At 35.4% G+C, this 19460-nt stretch overlaps 1 protein-coding gene across 2 annotated transcripts; it reads right to left on the reverse strand.

The window, feature by feature from the left end:
* Window positions 1-938: 938 nt before the first annotated feature.
* Window positions 939-18838, reverse strand: LOC112617383 (methylmalonic aciduria and homocystinuria type D protein, mitochondrial). Of its 2 annotated transcripts, XM_025374152.1 has the most exons (8): window positions 18670-18838; window positions 18095-18155; window positions 13202-13346; window positions 10498-10715; window positions 7471-7576; window positions 6752-6882; window positions 2376-2462; window positions 939-1465 (listed from the first exon to the last, which is right to left on the reverse strand). In XM_025374152.1, exons 2-8 carry the CDS (start codon window positions 18101-18103, stop codon window positions 1271-1273), a joined length of 891 nt encoding a protein of 296 aa, XP_025229937.1. In that variant the 5' UTR covers window positions 18104-18155; window positions 18670-18838; the 3' UTR covers window positions 939-1270. The 2 variants fall into 2 exon arrangements, with proteins under 2 accessions (XP_025229937.1, XP_025229938.1); XM_025374153.1 differs by having other exon boundaries at window positions 18095-18758.
* Between the last annotated feature and the right edge of the window lie 622 nt (window positions 18839-19460).

Here is a 19460-nt window from a genome sequence, read left to right on the forward strand (position 1 = left end):
ATATAAAGCATCAAAAGAGGCAAAACCAACCTATACTAAGGAAATCTGGACAGTGGTTCCTCATGGAAAGGGCAAGGGCTGGGGCATGTTAAGTACCTAGAAGGGAGCAGGATGAGTATGTCTGAGGTATTCTGAGTTTTGATCTGGGTGCTGGTTACATAGACAAAAATTTATTGAGGATATATGACGTGCATATATATACATACACTTTAATAAATGTTATTCTAAATGCTGTGGCAATCACTACACTTCATCATTTCAAAATGAATGAAAACTTTCTAGCTCTAGATCATAAGCAACACCTCTTATCAAATGACATGTTAACTAAGCTAGGGGTTTTAAAACAAGGTGTGATTAAAAAGTTATCTCCATGTAGTCCTTTTCAAAACAGGCATTTCATGAAAAGAGAGAAAAAATCTATTTCAATTCATTTTGTAGAAGTTACTTTTACTCCTTAGATCTGCCTATTTCTATTAGAAAAGGTTCAAAAATGAAAGATAATTCTTTTGAAGTTTCTAATGCTGTAAAAACAAGCCCCATCTCAAATGAGGCACCTCTGTAAAGTACTGCAGTTTCTGCCTATTGCTAAAATTGAAAATAAATTTGGCAGTTAAGGCATAGTTTTATTTATCTGTCTCAACTCAGGAGTTAAGAGAGAATTACCTTTTTTAGTAGGGACAAGGACAAGACTCGTGTGTTTAAAGATATATTATCCTTCTTCTTCTTTTCCTGAACATAAATTATTTCAAAGTAATACTCAGACTGGTACCACAACACTTTAATAGACAATAAAGATAAAAGAAAATTTGAAAAAGTAAAGCCTACAATGAATCCAAAATTCTCAATTGCATTATTAAAAAGAACTTTAAAAAGATTACTACAGAAACTTAAGAATCAATAATGATGGTATTTTAAAAATATTGTAATGAAAACACACATTATTGTAACCAAATGTGTGATTTATTTTGGGAAGAAAATAATTAAAACTGAGGCCTTTTTCCAAAAACGGGGAGAAATAACAATAGCAGATCATACCCTGGTTACAAGCTAATTACCACATCCCATACAATGTGGATGTGCTCAATGTGTATTCAATGATATGAATAACGAAGATTTGCAATTTTAAAGTCCCAAATCACTTGCCAATGTTGTAAATTCATAAATGCTGAAATAAATACTTAGAAATAAGTCTATTTTAAAAACTTTAGTCTGACTGTTTATAGATCAATCCAAAGATCACATACAAATAGTACAGCAAATGACATTTCTGCTAATTTCCACTTAATTTCTTCATAATATGGCTGTCTGGTGTTGCATTAGTGAAGATACTTCCTACAACTACATGGGTACCCCAGAGACTATGACGAATCACTTTACAGCATCCAAGGTCATCAACAGAGAATCCTAAATGTCGGTAGCGTTCGTCAGTCTCAAAAAGAGTGTTGTTTGTATATGGTCCAAAAAACTGAGGAAATAAAAATGAAGTATTTTCATTAGTAAGAAAGACATTTTAGTAATAATTTTTAGGTAAACATGACACCTATCTACTTTAATATTCCAAATATTTAAAAAACTAAGTAAAAAGTCACGTGCAACACTTAAACTGCCTTACCACCCCTTTTCCCCAATTCCTATGCATTCCGGAAATGTGAAATGATCTAGCAAATTTCATGTTACCTAGAATCAAACGCATACTATTGCACATCCTTTAAAGATGGAATAAACCTTAGACAATTATCTATAGTTCACCATCATTTTCAAGACAAGGAAACTAAAGACCAAGCAAGTTTTCCATTTCTCGATATCTTATTTGACTTTGAGAAGAAATGGTATATATTCCTATCTTAAGATTCAGAAAATGATTTGATTACTACTTGTTACTGAAAGATATATCCAGAATTTAAAATGTGACTACAGTGGTAGTTCAGTTATTTCTTCAAAGTATAACCTTATAAATGTTAATTTCCAAAAATTTACTGGTCTAAGTATTTATTTTTACCACCTGTATTTTAATCAATTAATTCTAATAATAATTATTTCTTCCTTACAGAAACTAGACTGTACCAATTTATAGTTTTCAACTTATAAAAAGTAAACACACTCATGCAATGCAACTCAAATATATAATATCTACTAGTGAGAACAGAAAGTAAAAACATTTCTAATTAAAAAAATTGAAGTGATGGAGAAACTTAACTGTGAGTGATAGAGGTCTCTCAAAAGTTGTGAATTCCAATGACTCACAGTAGTATTTATTTGGGTAAAATTGTGAGATTTTTAAAAAGTCTTAATCTATTACCAAAGTTATAAACAAATTTTATAATAAAAATCATCTCTACTTCACATAATTTGATTTTCAAATGATAATTACTCACTGCCAAACCAGATGATGGGTCAATAAAGTCAGCCCAATATCCCTCAGCTCGAAGAGCGTAGCAAATTTCCTTAGCACCGTTGATGAACTGCATTGAAAGTCACAAATAATATGCTTAAAGATAGCATTACTAGAGATTGTTTTATTTTTAAATAAAATTTTAAGTGACTATCTTGTTTCAGAAAAGAACTCAAGATTAATAAAAAATAAAAACCAATAGCAAATTAGACTATAAAAGCATAAGATTATTTTGACCATTCCAGAAGATTGTAAATACAACACTTTATTTTAAAAAGACTAAATTCTACACATTTTCTTTTGAATTCTTTCTTACTTTATGAACTACTTCTAATCAGTTCTATGCTACTAACTTCTGAATCTCTCATGAACTATCAACTATGGTTGCTATTTTCTATTATTACGGTGATAACAGATACAGGTAAAATACTAAATAGGTATTTTAATAGAAATAGGTAAAGGAAAACAAAATGCTCTTAGTGAAAAGATCTGAAACATTCATTCGTTTGAAAGAAAGTTGTTTGAAAACATTTACTTGTTTGTGTGTCCTTCAAAATACATTATCTACTCACATAGTCATGAAATCATTCTGAAAAAACACATAAAAATAATATAACCTGGTAAATGGTGTACTTAAACAAGGTACTTGCTTTTCATTATATACTCTTCTCTATCTTTTGTATAGTGTACAATTAACTACTACCATGTGCATGTATAAAAATTGTGGTCTTACCATCCTAATTTATAAGCTATTTTATTAGCTTTATCAGAAGTCTAAGTAGTGAAAAGACAGTAACAAATACTAAGACCAGATTACAATGTTGAAATAAAGAAGAGATCATGAATGTTTAAAAACAAGGGTACACAGCTACTCGGGAGGCTGAGGCAGAAGAATTGCTTGAACCTGGGAGGCAGAAGTTGCAGTGAGCCGAGATCATGCCACAGCACTCCAGCCTGGGTGACAGACAGACTCCGTCTCAAAAAACAAAACAAAACAAAACAAAAAAATCAAGGGCACAGTTCCACTTCTGGCCGTAACAGAGTTAACAGGTACTGAACTCGTAATCCTGTTGTAAAACTATAAAACTGATCAAAATATACAAGGTAACTATTTTTAGACCCTGAACAACAGGTGAGACAAGACCTTTGAGAGAAGGGAAACAAATGAAAAAATCCCCATATTTGCTCCAGCTTTCTGTCTGTGGACATTTGCCTGTCACAGGGCAAAGAACTAGAGCCCAAGCAAAATGATGCTGTCACTGGAGCTGAGGAGGTAGAAAGCAAGAGTTCGAGACAGCTGAGGCACCTGGGATTTGTAAGGCAAGGTACTGGAAATGAAGGAGATACATAAAATGGGCTCCTGAGTTAGGCTGCAGAACTATTCACCATAGTTTCTTAGCTAAGGGCTGAGCTGTGCACTCATGAGGCAAGATTCCGAGAGGCCTAGAGATCCATGTGTCATGCAGTGCTGGGAGACATGGATTTCCGACCCACCCAGAATGAAAAGACCTTACTGACTAATTGTGGTATTTCAGCTGAGATCTCCAAAAGTCCAAGCCTTAAATCAAGACTTTATTGTAATTCAGAGGTTAGTAAGCTACTGTCCAAGGGCCAAATCTGATCTGGTGCCTGTTTGGATAAACAGTTTTAGTGGACACAGCCATGGCAATTCATTTACATATTGTCTACAGATGCTTTAACAACACAGGGGTAGAGCTGGGTAGCTGAGACCCTAAGGCCTATAAAAGCTAAAATATTTACTATTTGGCCCCTGTTAAACAAATTTTATGGGAGCTCCTTGTTTTGGACTAGCCTCCTGCACTAGGTCGCAGGAGATGAGACCAAACCAGAATGGAGTCACTCATGCTAGGTACTGCCTAATCTAACTGAATTCTGAAACAGACTAGTTTTCAAACAAACAAACAACAAAAAAACCAAGATTCACAGCAACCAATCAGAATGGGCCTAGTTTACTTGAGCCAGCATAAGAAAGCCATCTGTGTTTTAACCCTATAAGGAAAGTAACTTTGAAAGGAATAATCTGCTTCTCGTTTCCTATTGCTGCTTTCTCCAGCTCTTTGCCGTGTATAAAGCCAGCCTCCTCTGCTTAGCTGTTTGTAACAATCTATTTTACAGAATGAGGCGTTGCTTGATTCTAGAATTTCAAATCAAAACCAATTAGATCTTTAAATTTGTGATAATTTGTCTTTTAACACCCCTTCCAGAAAAAGTTAGTTGATCTAAGGTAACTTTTCTCTTAATACTTTCCTGTAAACTAACAATAACCATTAAGATAATACTGTATTCTTTAGGTTATCTTCCATATTTAATATTTATTGCTGTATTTTATTAATCCTCACAATTCTTAAAAATAGGAAAACTACTGAATATGGCTTAGAAAACAGTCATTAAAATGTATTTCAATTTAATGAACAGATGTATCATACATAAACTACAAGGAGAGCAAAACAATGCAATGCAATCAAATGTTTACAAAGGTTAACTGAAAGAATCTCAAATTAACACAAAGCTGAAGTATTTTTCTTAGGATTTCTGTTCACCAACACTGACATCTGCTGGAAAAAATTAGAATAGATTTAAACCATAAAATATCAAATATTTACTTGGAGAGCTAGGTGTGGTTCCAAAATAATCACGAAGAAATCTTTAATCAAAAAAATCTTTTTTCACAGAAAATAAAATAGCTTCAGTCATTATAAAATTAAAACTCTCAAGTTGAAGCATGTTGCCATTCAAAGCCCTGAAACTGGTTACAGGAAACTAACTTAGAACTATACTGGAGTCACTATCAAATTAGGTTCAGAATCTTAAACTGACCAAAAATTAAAACTAATGCAATATACATGTGATAATATTCTAGCACTTCAATGATAGTGGTGAGTATATATTTACTAAGCATTATTTTAATATGTAAATAGAAAATATCCTACGCCTCTCTATAACTCTTTTGTTAATCACTATATAATATGCTTGTGATTGTTAAAAACCACACAAAATCTATTAGCAGCTATATGACATTTAAATGTGAAATTATAATATTGCTGAATATGTAAATTACAATACTTTTACAAATAAAAACCATACATCTAATCCGAAAGAAAACATAAAATAATTCCTAATATCCTGCATAGAAATCACTAACGGGATTTTTAAATTCAAGTTAGTGACTTGAACCCCTTAGCTAACCTGAGTTGGAAAGAACTGCTAACACCCAGGGTAAGCTAGCATGACAGTTTATATACTAGAACAATCTTTTTGGTGGGCAAATTGGAAGTGTCTTATCAAAATTTAAAAGGTAGATACACACTGATTCAGCAACTCTCTATTTAGGAATCTATAGATATTAGCATGCATAAAAGTATTTGTAAAAAGATTGTCACTGCTTGTTGCCTATAATAGCAAAAGTTGGATTTTAAACTTATAAATGACTAAGAAACTTCTTTTATAAGAGATGGGAGGTCTCACTTTGTTGCTCAGACTGAAGTGCAGTGGCACCATCAAGGCTCACTACAGCTCGACCTCTCAGGCTCCAGTGATCTGCCACCTCAGCCTCCAGAGTAGCTAGGACTACAGGTGCGCATCACTACACTTGGATAATTTTTTTTTTGTAGAGACAGGGTCTCACAACATTGCCCAGGTTGGTCTCAAACTCCCGGACTCAAGCAATCCTCTGGCCTCAGCCTCCCAAAGTGTTGGAATTATAGGTGGGAGCCACTGCACCCGGTTAAAATTCTTAAATAATTTAAAAAGTTTATGGTTTACCCATGTGATATAATGCTATGCAGATTTTATAAAGAATGAAATATATCTATGTGTAAGTATGGAAACATGTCAAAGCATACTTTAGGTTAAAAGCAAAACACAGAAAAAAACGTGGGTAAACATTATTATACTGTTATTGTATTGCACACTGTTACTGTTTACTCTTGGAGAGAGCTGGCATAATTTTCACTCATTATTTGACATGTTCTAAGCCCAGGAGAAAGGGAAGATGGGGAGATAAAGGGGGAGATGGAGGAGGAGGGGGAGGGGGAGGCTGAGGGGAGAAGGATAAAGAGTTAATTTTACCTTTTTGTCATTTTCCAAATTTTCCAAAATAGACTTTTAAAAAATAAATTGAGGAAAGTAATAAACAGAATCTAAAATTTTAAGGATACTAAAAAAGCACTTTTATTCTCAAAAAAAATGTAAGTCCTTTAGCATTACAACACTTTGGAGGAAAATGAATAAAGGGTGGAAATGACCTTTAAATGACCTTAAAAAGTCATCATTTTAAGACACTGGTTCACTGTTACTTAGTGACCATAAAATTAAATTATTAGCAATTGAAAGAATTACCTTTTCTAAGAGCACTTCTCTTTCAATTTCTACTTCTTCACTCCAAACAGTCATATCATTCTTAGTTTTCTGTGTTACAGTCAGAATCAGTAGTTTGCTATTAGCTACTTCTGGAAACAGTGATTCAAAATCTACAAATAAGAATAAATATTCCAGGTAGAAAAGAATTTGATTTCTAAAGAACAAATTTTTAAAGAAGGTTAAAAGTACTTCTTTAGAAAAATGCTGATTAAGTAAAATTACTGTGGCATTAGATTTTTATAAATGTATATTATTTTTGAAAAGGGTAAAATTAAACTTAGTTTTGTTTACTTCTGCTTTTGTTGGATGAACTGAAATATTAATACCAACAATCCTGAAGGGTAAATAGGATTACACATTATTTGGGGTTAATATAATTTTCAAAAATGCCTACTAAGATTTTTCAGTATTATATTAACTCATAAAATTATAACTCTAATGATCACCCAGGAGTAAAAATGACTTTAATTTACCCTTAGGAAAAAAGTTATAAAAATTTTACTCTTCCTATCTAATGGCAGCATGAGGTCAGATGTCACAGGACATTTGAAAGCCTTTATCTGGGTCATGCAATCACTTCCAGCCAGATACAGTAAAATATGATATTAAGGTATAGAGCATTCCAATTTCTATAGAGGACATTATTCAACATATTAAAAAATTAGTAACAGTGCTTCAAAATATAAAGCATGACGTACCTTTTCGCAGCAATTCCGGACATGTTTGTATTGCACACTCTACTCTGGCACTTTCAAAGTAAGTTTCTGCACTGTTAATTTCTTGTTCAACAGGTGCATCATTACCCTAAGGAGAACAAGGATGTAAGTCAACAAAATCTGGAGTTCAAATAGAACGGTATCTTGCCTGTTATAAACTTGTCTTCCTTAGAAAGCTTTTTGTTTGTTTTTACAAATAATTATAATCTATCTGGGAGGTGAGGTAATGATGTTTTTTCATTTACTCAAACTTTTCTCTACAATGAATATAAGATTTGGAAGTTCAAAAAATGTGAATACAGCAGAGCATGACTATATAAATATACTGATATTCTAAAACTTGCTATGAACAGAAATTGGCTAAGTAACTAAAATGCCATAATGTGTCTCATAATGTTACGTCCTCTATTTTATGGTAATATATTTAATTATCTTTTCTTCTATAATCTGTAAAATGGGGATAATGATACTAACTTACAAGATACATGACTAAATAATACAGCCTCTCCTACAGGAAGAGCTTAGAGGCTTTTATTCAACTGAAATTTACTGAGAGCCTACTATACATCAGGCACTATGACAGGAGAAGGTACTGCAATGGTAAAAAATTCAGTCCTTACTTTCAGCGATTTCAGGCCTAATAAAAAAAAAAAAGCACAAGCAAATAAATGCAATTCAATATGACAAGTGCTATCGAGTTACGAATAAAGTCTTCTAGGGGCACAGATGAGGAAGAAACACTTTGCTGGGAAGAATCAGGAAATGATTGAAATGGTGATATTTGAGCTACAAGTTAATATATCTGACAGGTAAAAAATAGGTGGTATAGAGATTATGAATTCAGGAGGAAAAACAGTGCAGCAAAAGACAATAAAGTGCAAAGACACAGAATGTTGTATTCAAGAAAAATGGCAAGTATGTTGTGGCTGGAGTACAGAGGGAATAGGAAGTAGTGGCAGATAAGGTGGGAAGGATAAGGGATCAAAATTGTGAAATGCCATTTATTCAGCATTAAGAAATTTGGACTTTAGTCTACAGGCAATGAGAAATAGCAATATCAAATGCAAAAATTAGCCAGGAATGGTGGCATATGCCTGTAATCCCTGCTCGTTGGGAGGGTGAGGCATGAGAACTGCTTGAACTTGGGAGGCAGAGGTTGCAATGAGCCAAGATCGTGCCATTGCACTCCAGCCTGGGCAACAGAGCAAACCTCTGTCTCAAAAAAAAAAAAAAAAATCTTGTGGACTAGAGATTATTACTATCCTCATTTGACATATAAAGAAACAGGAGTGGCCAGGCATGGTGGCTCACGCCTGTAATCCCAGAACTTTGGGAGGCCGAGGCAGCCGGATCACGAGGTCTGGCGATCGAGACCATCCTGGCCAACACGGTGAAACCCCACCTCTACTAAAAATACAATAATTAGTCGGGTGTGGTGGTGCGCGCCTGTAATCTCAGCTACAGAACAGAAATTGGCTAAGTAACTAAAATGCAGCAGGCTGAGGCAGGAGAATCACTTGAACTAGGGAGTCGGAGGTTGCAGTGAGTCAAGATCGCACCACTGCACTCCAGCCTGGTGACTTCATCTCAAAACGAGATGAAGCGAGACTTCATCTCGAAACAAAAAAACAAACAAAACGACAACAACAAAAAAGAAACAGGAGCTTAGAAAGGTTAAGTATTTTCCTCGAGGTCACAAAATTAAGTAAGCTGCAGAGTCAATCTTTAAACCCAGATTTATTCTATCTTCATTGTGTGTCATGCTATAATGACTCTAAAAATCCAGGTAAGACAAACAGGCCTTGAACTCTGGCAAAGAATTGAAAGGACACTAATATTTTAGGAGCAACTTGAGAGAAAAAAGCGATGTGATTTTTATATTATTTATAGTGATATGATAGAGAAGGTTGGTGCTCTAAGTTTTATCTTAGGAGAAAGGGGAGGATGGTTATTCCACTAACAGTATTGGTTATATGGGAGTTAGAACAGGTTTTTAAGGGAAAAAAAAAATATTACTTCAGTATTAGACACACAAAATCTGGGAACTTGCGAGACATCCAAACAAAGATGGTTCAGTAGGCATACAGAAATATAGAACTGGAAATGTCAGAAAGAGAAATACTGAATTAGAAATTATAAAAACATAGACTGTGGAGGAGGCCAACGGATTAAGTGACCAAGGGTTGATTCAAATGAGAAGTTGTAGGACAGAAACTTAGGGGAAATGTAATTTAATTGACAGACAGGAAGAACAAGAAGCCAAGAAGGCTGAGAAGGAATTATCTGATAAAAACATAGGACTGGTCAACTGTGTCTCAGTGTCAGGTCATCTAATATAACTCAAAAGTAAGGTTTGCTGCTGCTTATAATATGGCTTTGATTAAAAAAAAAAAAAACAACTCAGCCTAAAACTATGCAAAAATATGAAAAATGATAAACATCAGGGGTTTGACAGGAACCCTGAATTGCATGTAGCTTTCCACTTTAAACAATCACAAATGCAAGTTAAAAATGTTTAAAAATGAAAAAAAAAAACCAACCTTAAGAAATTATTTAAGAAAAAATAAACTTATGAAACTGGGTCCTTTTTATTATTGTATCTGAACAATTTCAGAGATCTCAAATTTTTCTTAAGCTTTTAAATGGCTAGAGGAATACAGAACCAGTTGGAATCAGATCCATGTACAAATTTAATTGCCATTTATTAAAAGTGAAAAACAGGAAACCTAAATTTCCAGTATATAGATATAATTACATTATATCTATACTTAAAAACATATTTTTGAAGAAATATTTTAAAAATATTATAATCTACAGTACAAAAATTATATAGCAAACACTTTGTAGAGGACAATGCCAAGTCTTCCAAAGCTATATATGCTGTTTTTGTATATACAGGTATTGGAATTGATTTTTAACTTTTTCAACAAAAGTAATATGTTTATAATAATCAAGAGTAATATAGCATTAACAATCAGGAAACCACAATAAATGTTACCAACAATTTACCTGAAATTCATTCACATATTGTGCCATCACAAACTCATGTCTTTCACTTGACAAAGGTTCTGCTAGAACATCAGGCAAAGTTTTATGAACCAGGCTTTTCTTCTGTGAAGAAGTCCCATTGAGGTGACAATCAAAACCTATGTTCCCAGGAAGCTGGAACCTCTGATCTTGAGGTCCGAAGGGTCCCATAGTTTCATCAGGCCACACTGTTCGAGAGCCTGAAGAGAAACAACAAAAGGAACAGTTTCTCCTTAATAGTCAAGTATATTGGTAGACTGAAAGAATGTTCTTCTTAAAATTATGTATATTTTTATCTAAAAGATCTTTAAAATCTGTTTTCCCATGTGAATATAGATAGTTTCCTATTGTTTCCAAAACACTAATCAAAGCAACTGATTGACAGATTATAGGCAAGTCTGTTATTAGGGGAAAGACTGAATAAAATAATCCATACTAAGAAATGCTTGAATGTCATTAAAAACAAGACAATAAACCTTTACGTACTGACACTGAATGAAATCCAGGATACAATGCATTAAAAGAAAAAGCTAAGTCAAAGAACAGCATGTATAATAACATTTACATCCTCATATTTGTGTATTGTTTCGTTCTGTTTTGTTTTTGAGACAGGTCTCTGTCATCCAGGCTGTAGTACAGTGGTGTGATCGCAGCTCACTGAAGCCTTGACCTCTGCGGTCCACCTCAGCCTCGCAAGTAGCTGGAACCACAGGTGCACACCACCATGCCCAGCTAATTTTGTTTATTTTTGGTAGAGACAAGGTCTCCTCCTCCCTCAGCCTCCCCAAGTGTTGGGATTATAGTCATGAGCCACTGTGCCAGGCCCATGTTTTTAAGTAAAGAGAAGATCTAAAATGAAAGACGCTAAACTTAGTAATGGTCGTCTGGAGAGGGTCATTCTGCTGCTGTTATCTGGTGGCACAAAACATGAATGGGAAAAAAAATTATGCATCACGTGACCTAATGCTCTGTTTACCAGCCACGTGAGTTAACATGGATTGCAAATACAGAACAAACCACATTACTTTATTCACTTAAAACTTAAAAACAATACTAACTTACAAAAAATTCAAAAAGATTCAGAAGAGAATAAAGTAGAAAATTAAACTAAAAATTACTCAGAGTGGCGATTTGGGCTTACAGAAACAGGGACAACTGCTATGCATATTACTTAGCAATAAAAATAGATATTTAAAAATATCCTGTCAGAGAACTAAGTAACTGAAAATGGCTATGTCAGTATGGCTGCCTCATTCCTAGATCATGAGCCACCATATCCCTCTTCTACACTTAGGGCATACATCGCCCATCAATTATGGAACCATTTCCTGCTGAACCCAGACGATGTCTCAAGATTCTCAACATAAACTCTAGTCCAATGCTTCTCAAACTCTAAAGGTGTACTTAAGATACATCTGGGATCTAGTTTAAATGCAGATTCTGATTTAACAGGTCTGGAGTGGGGCTCAAGATTTTGCATTTCTAACAAGCTCCTAAATGATACTGATGCAGATCATGTTGACTAACAAGGCTCTATACAGACAGCCACTAATGACTACTCAAGTCACTTCCCAAGAGAAAACCTGTTAGCTATTTTTGAACAAGATGGTTTTTAAAGGTCTAACAATCTCTAGTTCTCTTTACAGAAAACACACGTCCCATATTAATAGATTTGGGCAGTGGATTTGACCGTATGTTTACTGGTCATTTTAGGTTTTCTTTTCTGGGAAAGGCCTATTCATGTCCTTTTGTTTTCTGATTTTTCTTTCGGGTTGTCTTTTCCTATTGATCTATTACAAATTCTTTATATATTCCAGATACCAATCCCTTACATAATTTGAATGGCAAATCTTTCATTTATTATAAATATATGGTTAGTCTTCGGGTGATGTAAATTGGGGAGTAGTCAGAGAGTTAGAAAACTTGGAGCAGGATGGACGGCTCTGAATGCTCAAGTGAACTTAAATTACACTGTAAGTAGTGTGTGCCATGAAAAAAGGATTCCATGTCCAATATCTTTGGGACACATTAGGTTAAGTTTCTAAGAGTCTTTAATATTTTAGTGTGCATTATAAGCCTCCAAGACAGGAATATGGCATATAGCATTTCTCAAACTTACCTACCACAGAGACTATCCCCCCTACCCCCACTTTTTCTTTTTAACCTTGAATAATGCTTCATGGCTTGACGTTAGTCTGGGAACTACTGCTGAAAGCAATGAAAGGTACCAGGTTTTTCAAGAAAGTGACGTGGTTAAAATATTTTAGAATGATTAGCATGGTAGTGGTGTACCAAACAGATGAGAATAGACTTTGTAGAAAGCAGGTAAGTTAAATAAACACTAACACATAAAAAGTACAAGGTACACTTATGAAATTTAGCAAAGAATGGGAAGAAATAATAATATGGTTTAACAGGACCAAAAGGAGATTTGTTTCAGGGAAGACTCTATGTTTGAAGATAGAAAAAGTTTAAGAAGTTTTAGAAACCAGTACTTATTCTTTCTTCCTTTTTTATACTGTAGCTTTCTGACATAAATATATTTAGGCAGAGCTGTGATTCATTTTCAACAGAATAAACACAACTTCAGAAAAATCCATTAAGCCTTAAGAAGAAATATTAGAGGAAATACAACTAGAAATGTTTTGAAACAATTATAAGTAAAGCAATAACAACTTTCACTTGCATATATCTGGAGGTGCAGCGGCCACATGAGACTCATCTGAACCTGACGATCCTGCAGTCGAAAAGGCTCTGGGATTGACAACCCTTTTAACTAAAGAGCAAAATCCTGGGAGATAGGAAACCAGTCTGGCTCTGTTACAAAGCACCTAAAAATGACACAAAATTAAAATTATTTCTTCTGAATATAAATGTTATACTTACATAGATAATCTCTGGCAAATCTTCACACTGCAAGGTTCTTTTAAAAATCAACATTCTACTTTTACTGAACACCTACTATATGACAAGCATTATGTGTATTTGTAATTTTAAAACTAAAAATAAATATTGAAAAAAAACAAGTAATGAGTTAGTTTGGGTAAAAGTCTATGTACTTTTCAATAAAGGCTAGAATTCAAGAGTGTCACACATGAGAGAATAGACATCTAAAAGTTGTCTTACTTAGACACACTAAAAAGGTAGCACAACGAAGAAGATTCTTCTATCCTCAATAAAGAACTCTCAAAACATCTCTTTGGACCAAAATCTGTTACTTTCGAACTTTCCTCTCTTCTTTTACTGCTATAAATTATGCTAATTCTCTCCCATACTGTCCTTTCATTGTGGTTTCATGGCAATGTCTGCTTTTCTCCATTTCAGCACGTATCTTTGTGGTACATTTTTTTCTACTTGTATGTTCACTTACTAGACTGTGAGATCACGTATTACAATGGATGAATGTGTAAATATCTTTCATTCACAAAATTTTTCACAAAGTACTTGGGTCAGAACAATTTAATGCAGGGATTGGCGAATGATTTCCCAATACAGCCCACTGTTTTAGTAAATAAAGTTTTACTGTAACATAGCCATACTAATTTATGTATTGCCTATGGTCACTTTCCCACCATAATGGCACAGTTAAGTAGTTACAAGAGAGATTCTATGGCCCACAAAGTCTAAAATATGCACTATCCGGATATTTGTATTAAAACACACACACACACTGGCAACTCTCAGTTTAGTGAAAAAGATATTAAGAACAAACACCAAATCATCTGTGAAATGCCATGAAAAGATTTGAATAATTATTAAGAAATCTTTGGGAGAAAAGGTAATTAATTTCATGGAGGATATACTAAGCTTTGAAGACAATAAAAATTTGCTTGGGAAAAGGTGCATTTCAACCAGTGACTTTCAGGAACAAAGGAATAGAGACATATTTCAAAGAGTGACAAATTCAGTGAGGGTAGGTATAAGAATGCAATAAAAAAAAGGTTTGAAATTGAACTTATGGGCAACTATATAAGACTGTATATTTAACTCAGATGGTAAAGGGCTTGTTACATCAAGATAGTCAGAATTTTAATTTGTAGGCAGGAAAGAGTCAGAGTAAACTGACAAAAACAAAGGCTGTTTCAAGAAATGTACCACTAAGGGCGGTATAAAAAATGGACTGGAGGAGCAGTAGAGAGGTGGTGTGAAAATTAGTTACTAGGATATTGGAAAAATCCAGCCATCTGACACTTGAGAATTATTCTATTTCCCTTTCACAAAGTAGAGTATTCTAAAATTCAACCTATTTTTTCCTTCCACCTTTGTCACCGTTAAGTATAAGAGTGCATCCTAACTGGTCTTTTTGTCTTTCTGACATAATTTCCTACAAATTTACCCTCACTTCCCTTACTCTACTTTTCAATCACATAAAAATATCTCCCTGACATTTCCCATATTTCTCTTCATTCTTTATACTGCCGTAAGATTTCTTCTAGAAGATACTGTTTCCTTATCGTTCTAGAAAATTCTAGCAAATTCTTACTTTTTAAGACCTGTATAAATATAACCTCCTTGGTGATACGTGTCTCCAAATAATTCTGTCTGCCTAAAATTTAAGCAGCCTCTCTTGGGGTCTGTACCCAACTTGCCCAAAGAAACAAAAATGGTAATTATTTGGCTTTTTACTTACAAACTCAGACTTTTGGGTGTTTATATATTACAAATTTACCTTTACAACTAAGGATATTTAAGAGAATGCACCCAAGATCTAAAGGAATCTAAAATTTCAAATTCCAAAAATATTTTCAGCAAGGGCTCAAAATAAGCAGCAGCAAAATAAAAGATTACCTGAAGGGGACAATATTTGAGAGCATGTAACAGTAATAATCAATTGATGTTGGACACTATGGGTCCAAGTTCTATAGTAAGTGCTTTACATATACATTGTTTTATTTACTTTCCATAACAATTCTATACACTGTTATTAGAACTAGTTCCAGGATGATTAATCTACAATCTGCGATCATTCACATCGTTTCACAAGCAAAAAACAGAAGCAAAAGGAAGATCATCCAAATTATTTCAAAAATTGCCTATTATTAATTATTATTTCAGCCCGTCTATCAAGGCCATTAGATTATATTTTGACATTCTTTTCTTGGTGATACAACTTTTAACAAAAGTTATATAATACTAGTTTTGTTCCTAGCCTAAGAAAATCCAATCACCAAATTTCATTTTAATGGCAAAATAAACCAGTATCTAAATTGCCCACTGAAAGGGACAGTTGATGACAGTACTAATCTGTTTCAAATCTTACCCGTTAACCTGTAAGATTCTCAAATCTTGGCCGGGTGCAGTGGCTGATGCCTGTAATCCCAGCACTTAGGGAGGCAAAGGCGGGTGGATTACCTGAGGTCTAGCCTGGCCAACATGGTGAAACCCTGTCTCTACTAAAAATAAAAAAAAAAGACAATTAGCCAGGCATGGTGGTGAGTGCCTATAATCCCAGCTACTCGGGAGGCTGAGACAGGAGAACCACCTGAACCCGGGAGCCAGGCTTGCAGTGAGCGGAGATCCTGCCATTGCCCTCCAGCCTGGAAAACAAGTGTGAAACTGCAACTCAAAAAAAAAAAAAAACAAAACCTCAAATCTCTAATTGTGGAAGTGGAGTATTTTCTGACCACCTGACAGATTTTATGACTGGTTTAGCTGGTGAACATAATAAAAAGTAATTGCCAAAAAGCAAGACAAAATTACAGCAGAGAGTTCATTCTAGTTTGAGGGTAAGTACATATTTTATATATGATTAAATTCAAACTTCTAGACTTAGGAAGATGACATGCTATTATGTTTTAACTTTAAAATCCTTATTAGTATATAAAAAGAAAGTGCCTTTTGTGCACTGCCTTCGGACTAGGTTCTGCTTTTGATCATGTGAGAAAATACAGTCTGTACAAAAACTAAAAACTGGTAGTTTATGCAGTGCATCCACATCTATCCAGATATTTTTTGCAGCCCTCAGTGTTGCAAGATATTTGAATTAAATACAAACATTGAGTAATTGAAATATTTACACAAAAGGTCCAGAAATTTGGCTCTTCCTGAAAACTCAGAAGACCTGGCAGTATTGGACTCACATAACCAAATGGCATTAGTTAGCAACAAATCACTGTGGCTAAGGGAAGGCTGCTCCCCTTTTAACAGAAAGGCTTTGTCATAGTCCCCATGAAGGCATCTTAATTTACCTGTCTAGACTCTGAAACATCAACATTTTTGCCCCTTGTTATGAAACACCTATCTGCATATTTCATTAGTAACATCCATCCAGAATTTATAATCCATATAAATTAACACAAAAATTGTTAACGTACATTTGGATACTGAAACTTAAAATTTACTTTAATATGAACTTCTTTCTAACAAAAGACTTACAAAAGGATCTTCCCTACTGAACTATTATAATTTATTCATTTAAACCAAAATAAAACCAGGTCAAATAATAGCTTTCTATTCTACTTCAATTACTTTCTCTCCTTTGAAAGTGCCACATACTTCTTTTACAGCATTCTTTTTCTGTGCAGGTTACGGGCAGGCAAAAATTCACCGTAGAACTTGGCCCAGACTAGTAATCTACTCTTATGACTTGTCTCTATAGTCACACTTTAGACTTAATATATCATGTTCAATTACAGAAATACCATCCTGGCTAACTGCTGCCATATAAGTCTTCCTAGTACACAGCTCTACGTGAATAATCACAATTTAAGGAATAAAGTCTAAATTACTGAGTTCGGCATTCAAGGTTCTCATTTACTTGGTACCAACCTCACAATTCAACCTTATCTCCCACTTATCTCTTTCACACATCTTACATTTAGGTTAGCAGGGAGCAATGACTTTTTAATTTTTCAGAGGGGTAGGCGGGTTGGGGAGTTCTATGAATATACCTTCCTGTCCTTCCCGCTCATATTTTAGACTATACAAATCTCACCCATCTTTCAAACCTTTCAAAAGTTAAATGTTTCCCTCATGAAGTGATCCCAAACTCCTCTCCACAAAGCCTTGAATCTGCATTACACCTTTACGTAGGTTCTAAAAAAATTATTACTTTATATTTTAGTTGTAGCTGTTTTTATATATGTCTTATGACCGCTACATATGAATTCTATAGATAGGATGTGTCTAATCACTGGAAAGTTAGTCAATAAATATCTTTGGTGTGTGAGAGTATCTCCTGTTCTTATTTTGTAGGATTTGGAAGGTCACTTCCAATACAGAAACTGTTTAAAAGAAAAGAAAAAAACACCCTTCAGTTTAGCTAACCCAAAAGATAAAAAAGGGCCTAAACATAGATTCCGATATTTACTGAAACGCTGTATTTAAAAATACCGAAAGGGTGCTTGAATTTCCACATCTGTACAAGTCAAATTGTATAAATAAGTATATTTGCAGTGAAAAGAATGCTACCACCTTCAAAGCATAACACAATTTCACACCACTTGCTTCCCCTGACATTTTTGATACATTATGTCTAACACTATGCCACCCAATGCCATCATAATTAAACCCGTTCTTTCATTTCCTAACATTCCCAAACTAGTTTACTATGCTGATTCTTAGGAGATAATGTACTCACATTGGCCATCTCCACTGGAGAGGACAGTTCGCAAAATAGCTTTCCTTTGGTAAAGTTATTCCTGGGAAAGAACACAACAAAACAGACGAGTGACCGATTAAACTCCAACAACAGACAACTGAGGTAACGTCCACTCTTCGGAGGTGTGTCCTCCACCACGTCAGGACCAAAGTCCAAGCTCTCCCCGTACCCTAAGGAGGCCAGAACTCGCCCCCATACCGGGCACAGATCCCCCAGCCCGGAGCGGGCACTGCAGCTCAGAGCCCTTCCGGTTTACAGCCGCGGAAAATAAACTCGGACCAGATCGGGGCGGGGAATGGGGGCTGGGCGGCCACAATTCAGTCCCGGGAATCGAAGCGGCTGCTTTAATAGAGGTTGGGGCTGCATAACAACAGCTCCAGGCAAAGCTTCCGGCTAAGCTGAAGGATGAGGAGGCAGAGAAGAGACTAAAGACAGAGGGACAGGATGGCTGGGGACAACGACAGGGACCCAGTGAAAATACAGGCAATACCGAGGGCTGTAGCCCTAACACGAGCAAGTTTGGAGGGGCTAACGTGGGCGGAAACCGTCCGTACCAGGCACCACCACTGTCCCCAGCTGTCCCAGAACCAGTCTCTTCCTGCCGTTAAAATGGCGGCTGCGACTGCAGCTGTGGTAGCGCCTACGCTGGCGGTGACCAGGCAGAAGAAGTTGCTTCTGAGCGCGTCGATGCGAAGGATCTCCGAACCGATGATGCGCACGCGCAAAGTAGGCCTACGTGGAACCGACCTGTCACTGGGTTAAACGCTTGGGAGGGGAAAAGGTGGGGCGAGGGTGATTTGGGTGGATGGAGAGGAGGGCTCCCAACCTGCGTTAGGCGGTCAATTAACCTTCATGAACTCCTTGATGCGTTTGATAGTCTTCCCATCTTAAGCCTTTCTTACTGCCTCCAGGAGATACAGTCTTCTGTTCTTTTTGTCATAGTTGTTTATTTTTCATGACTCGCTGTTTTTGAGCGTGGGACACTTACCTCTTTCTGTGTTCGCATCCCTACCACAGTGCCAGGCTCTCAATATGCTCAATAAATAAATATTAGGCGACGGATTTGTAAATCGTATATCATTTTCATGTATCTAATACGTTTTTTAAAAATTGACTAAAGCCCATAAGCCTATATTTTATTTCAGCTGTCCTTAGTTTTCGGCCTGGTGTTCTTTTCCGTTCCAGGTTCCTGTCCGGAATACATCACCATGTCGCTCCAGGCTTCTCTGGACTGTGACCGTTTCTCAGACTTTCCTTGTTTTTGGTAACCTTAATAATTTTGAAGCGACTTATCGGTCATTTGGTCAAATGTCCTTCAGTTGGGTTTTGCCTGTATTTTTCTCAT

The sequence above is a fragment of the Theropithecus gelada genome, unplaced genomic scaffold (genome assembly GCF_003255815.1).
Source record: "Theropithecus gelada isolate Dixy unplaced genomic scaffold, Tgel_1.0 HiC_scaffold_16137, whole genome shotgun sequence".
Classification (NCBI taxonomy): domain Eukaryota; kingdom Metazoa; phylum Chordata; class Mammalia; order Primates; family Cercopithecidae; genus Theropithecus; species Theropithecus gelada.

Bases quoted from the DNA above. Each gene is read 5' to 3' on its own strand.
- LOC112617383 (XM_025374152.1), bottom strand. The intron at 6,883-7,470 runs GTACGTCATGCT...TCTTATTTGTAG, and splicing joins TCCGGAATTGCTGCGAAAAG to ATTTTGAATCACTGTTTCCA. The intron at 2,463-6,751 runs GTAATTCTTTCA...CTTTCAATGCAG, and splicing joins GAGAAGTGCTCTTAGAAAAG to TTCATCAACGGTGCTAAGGA.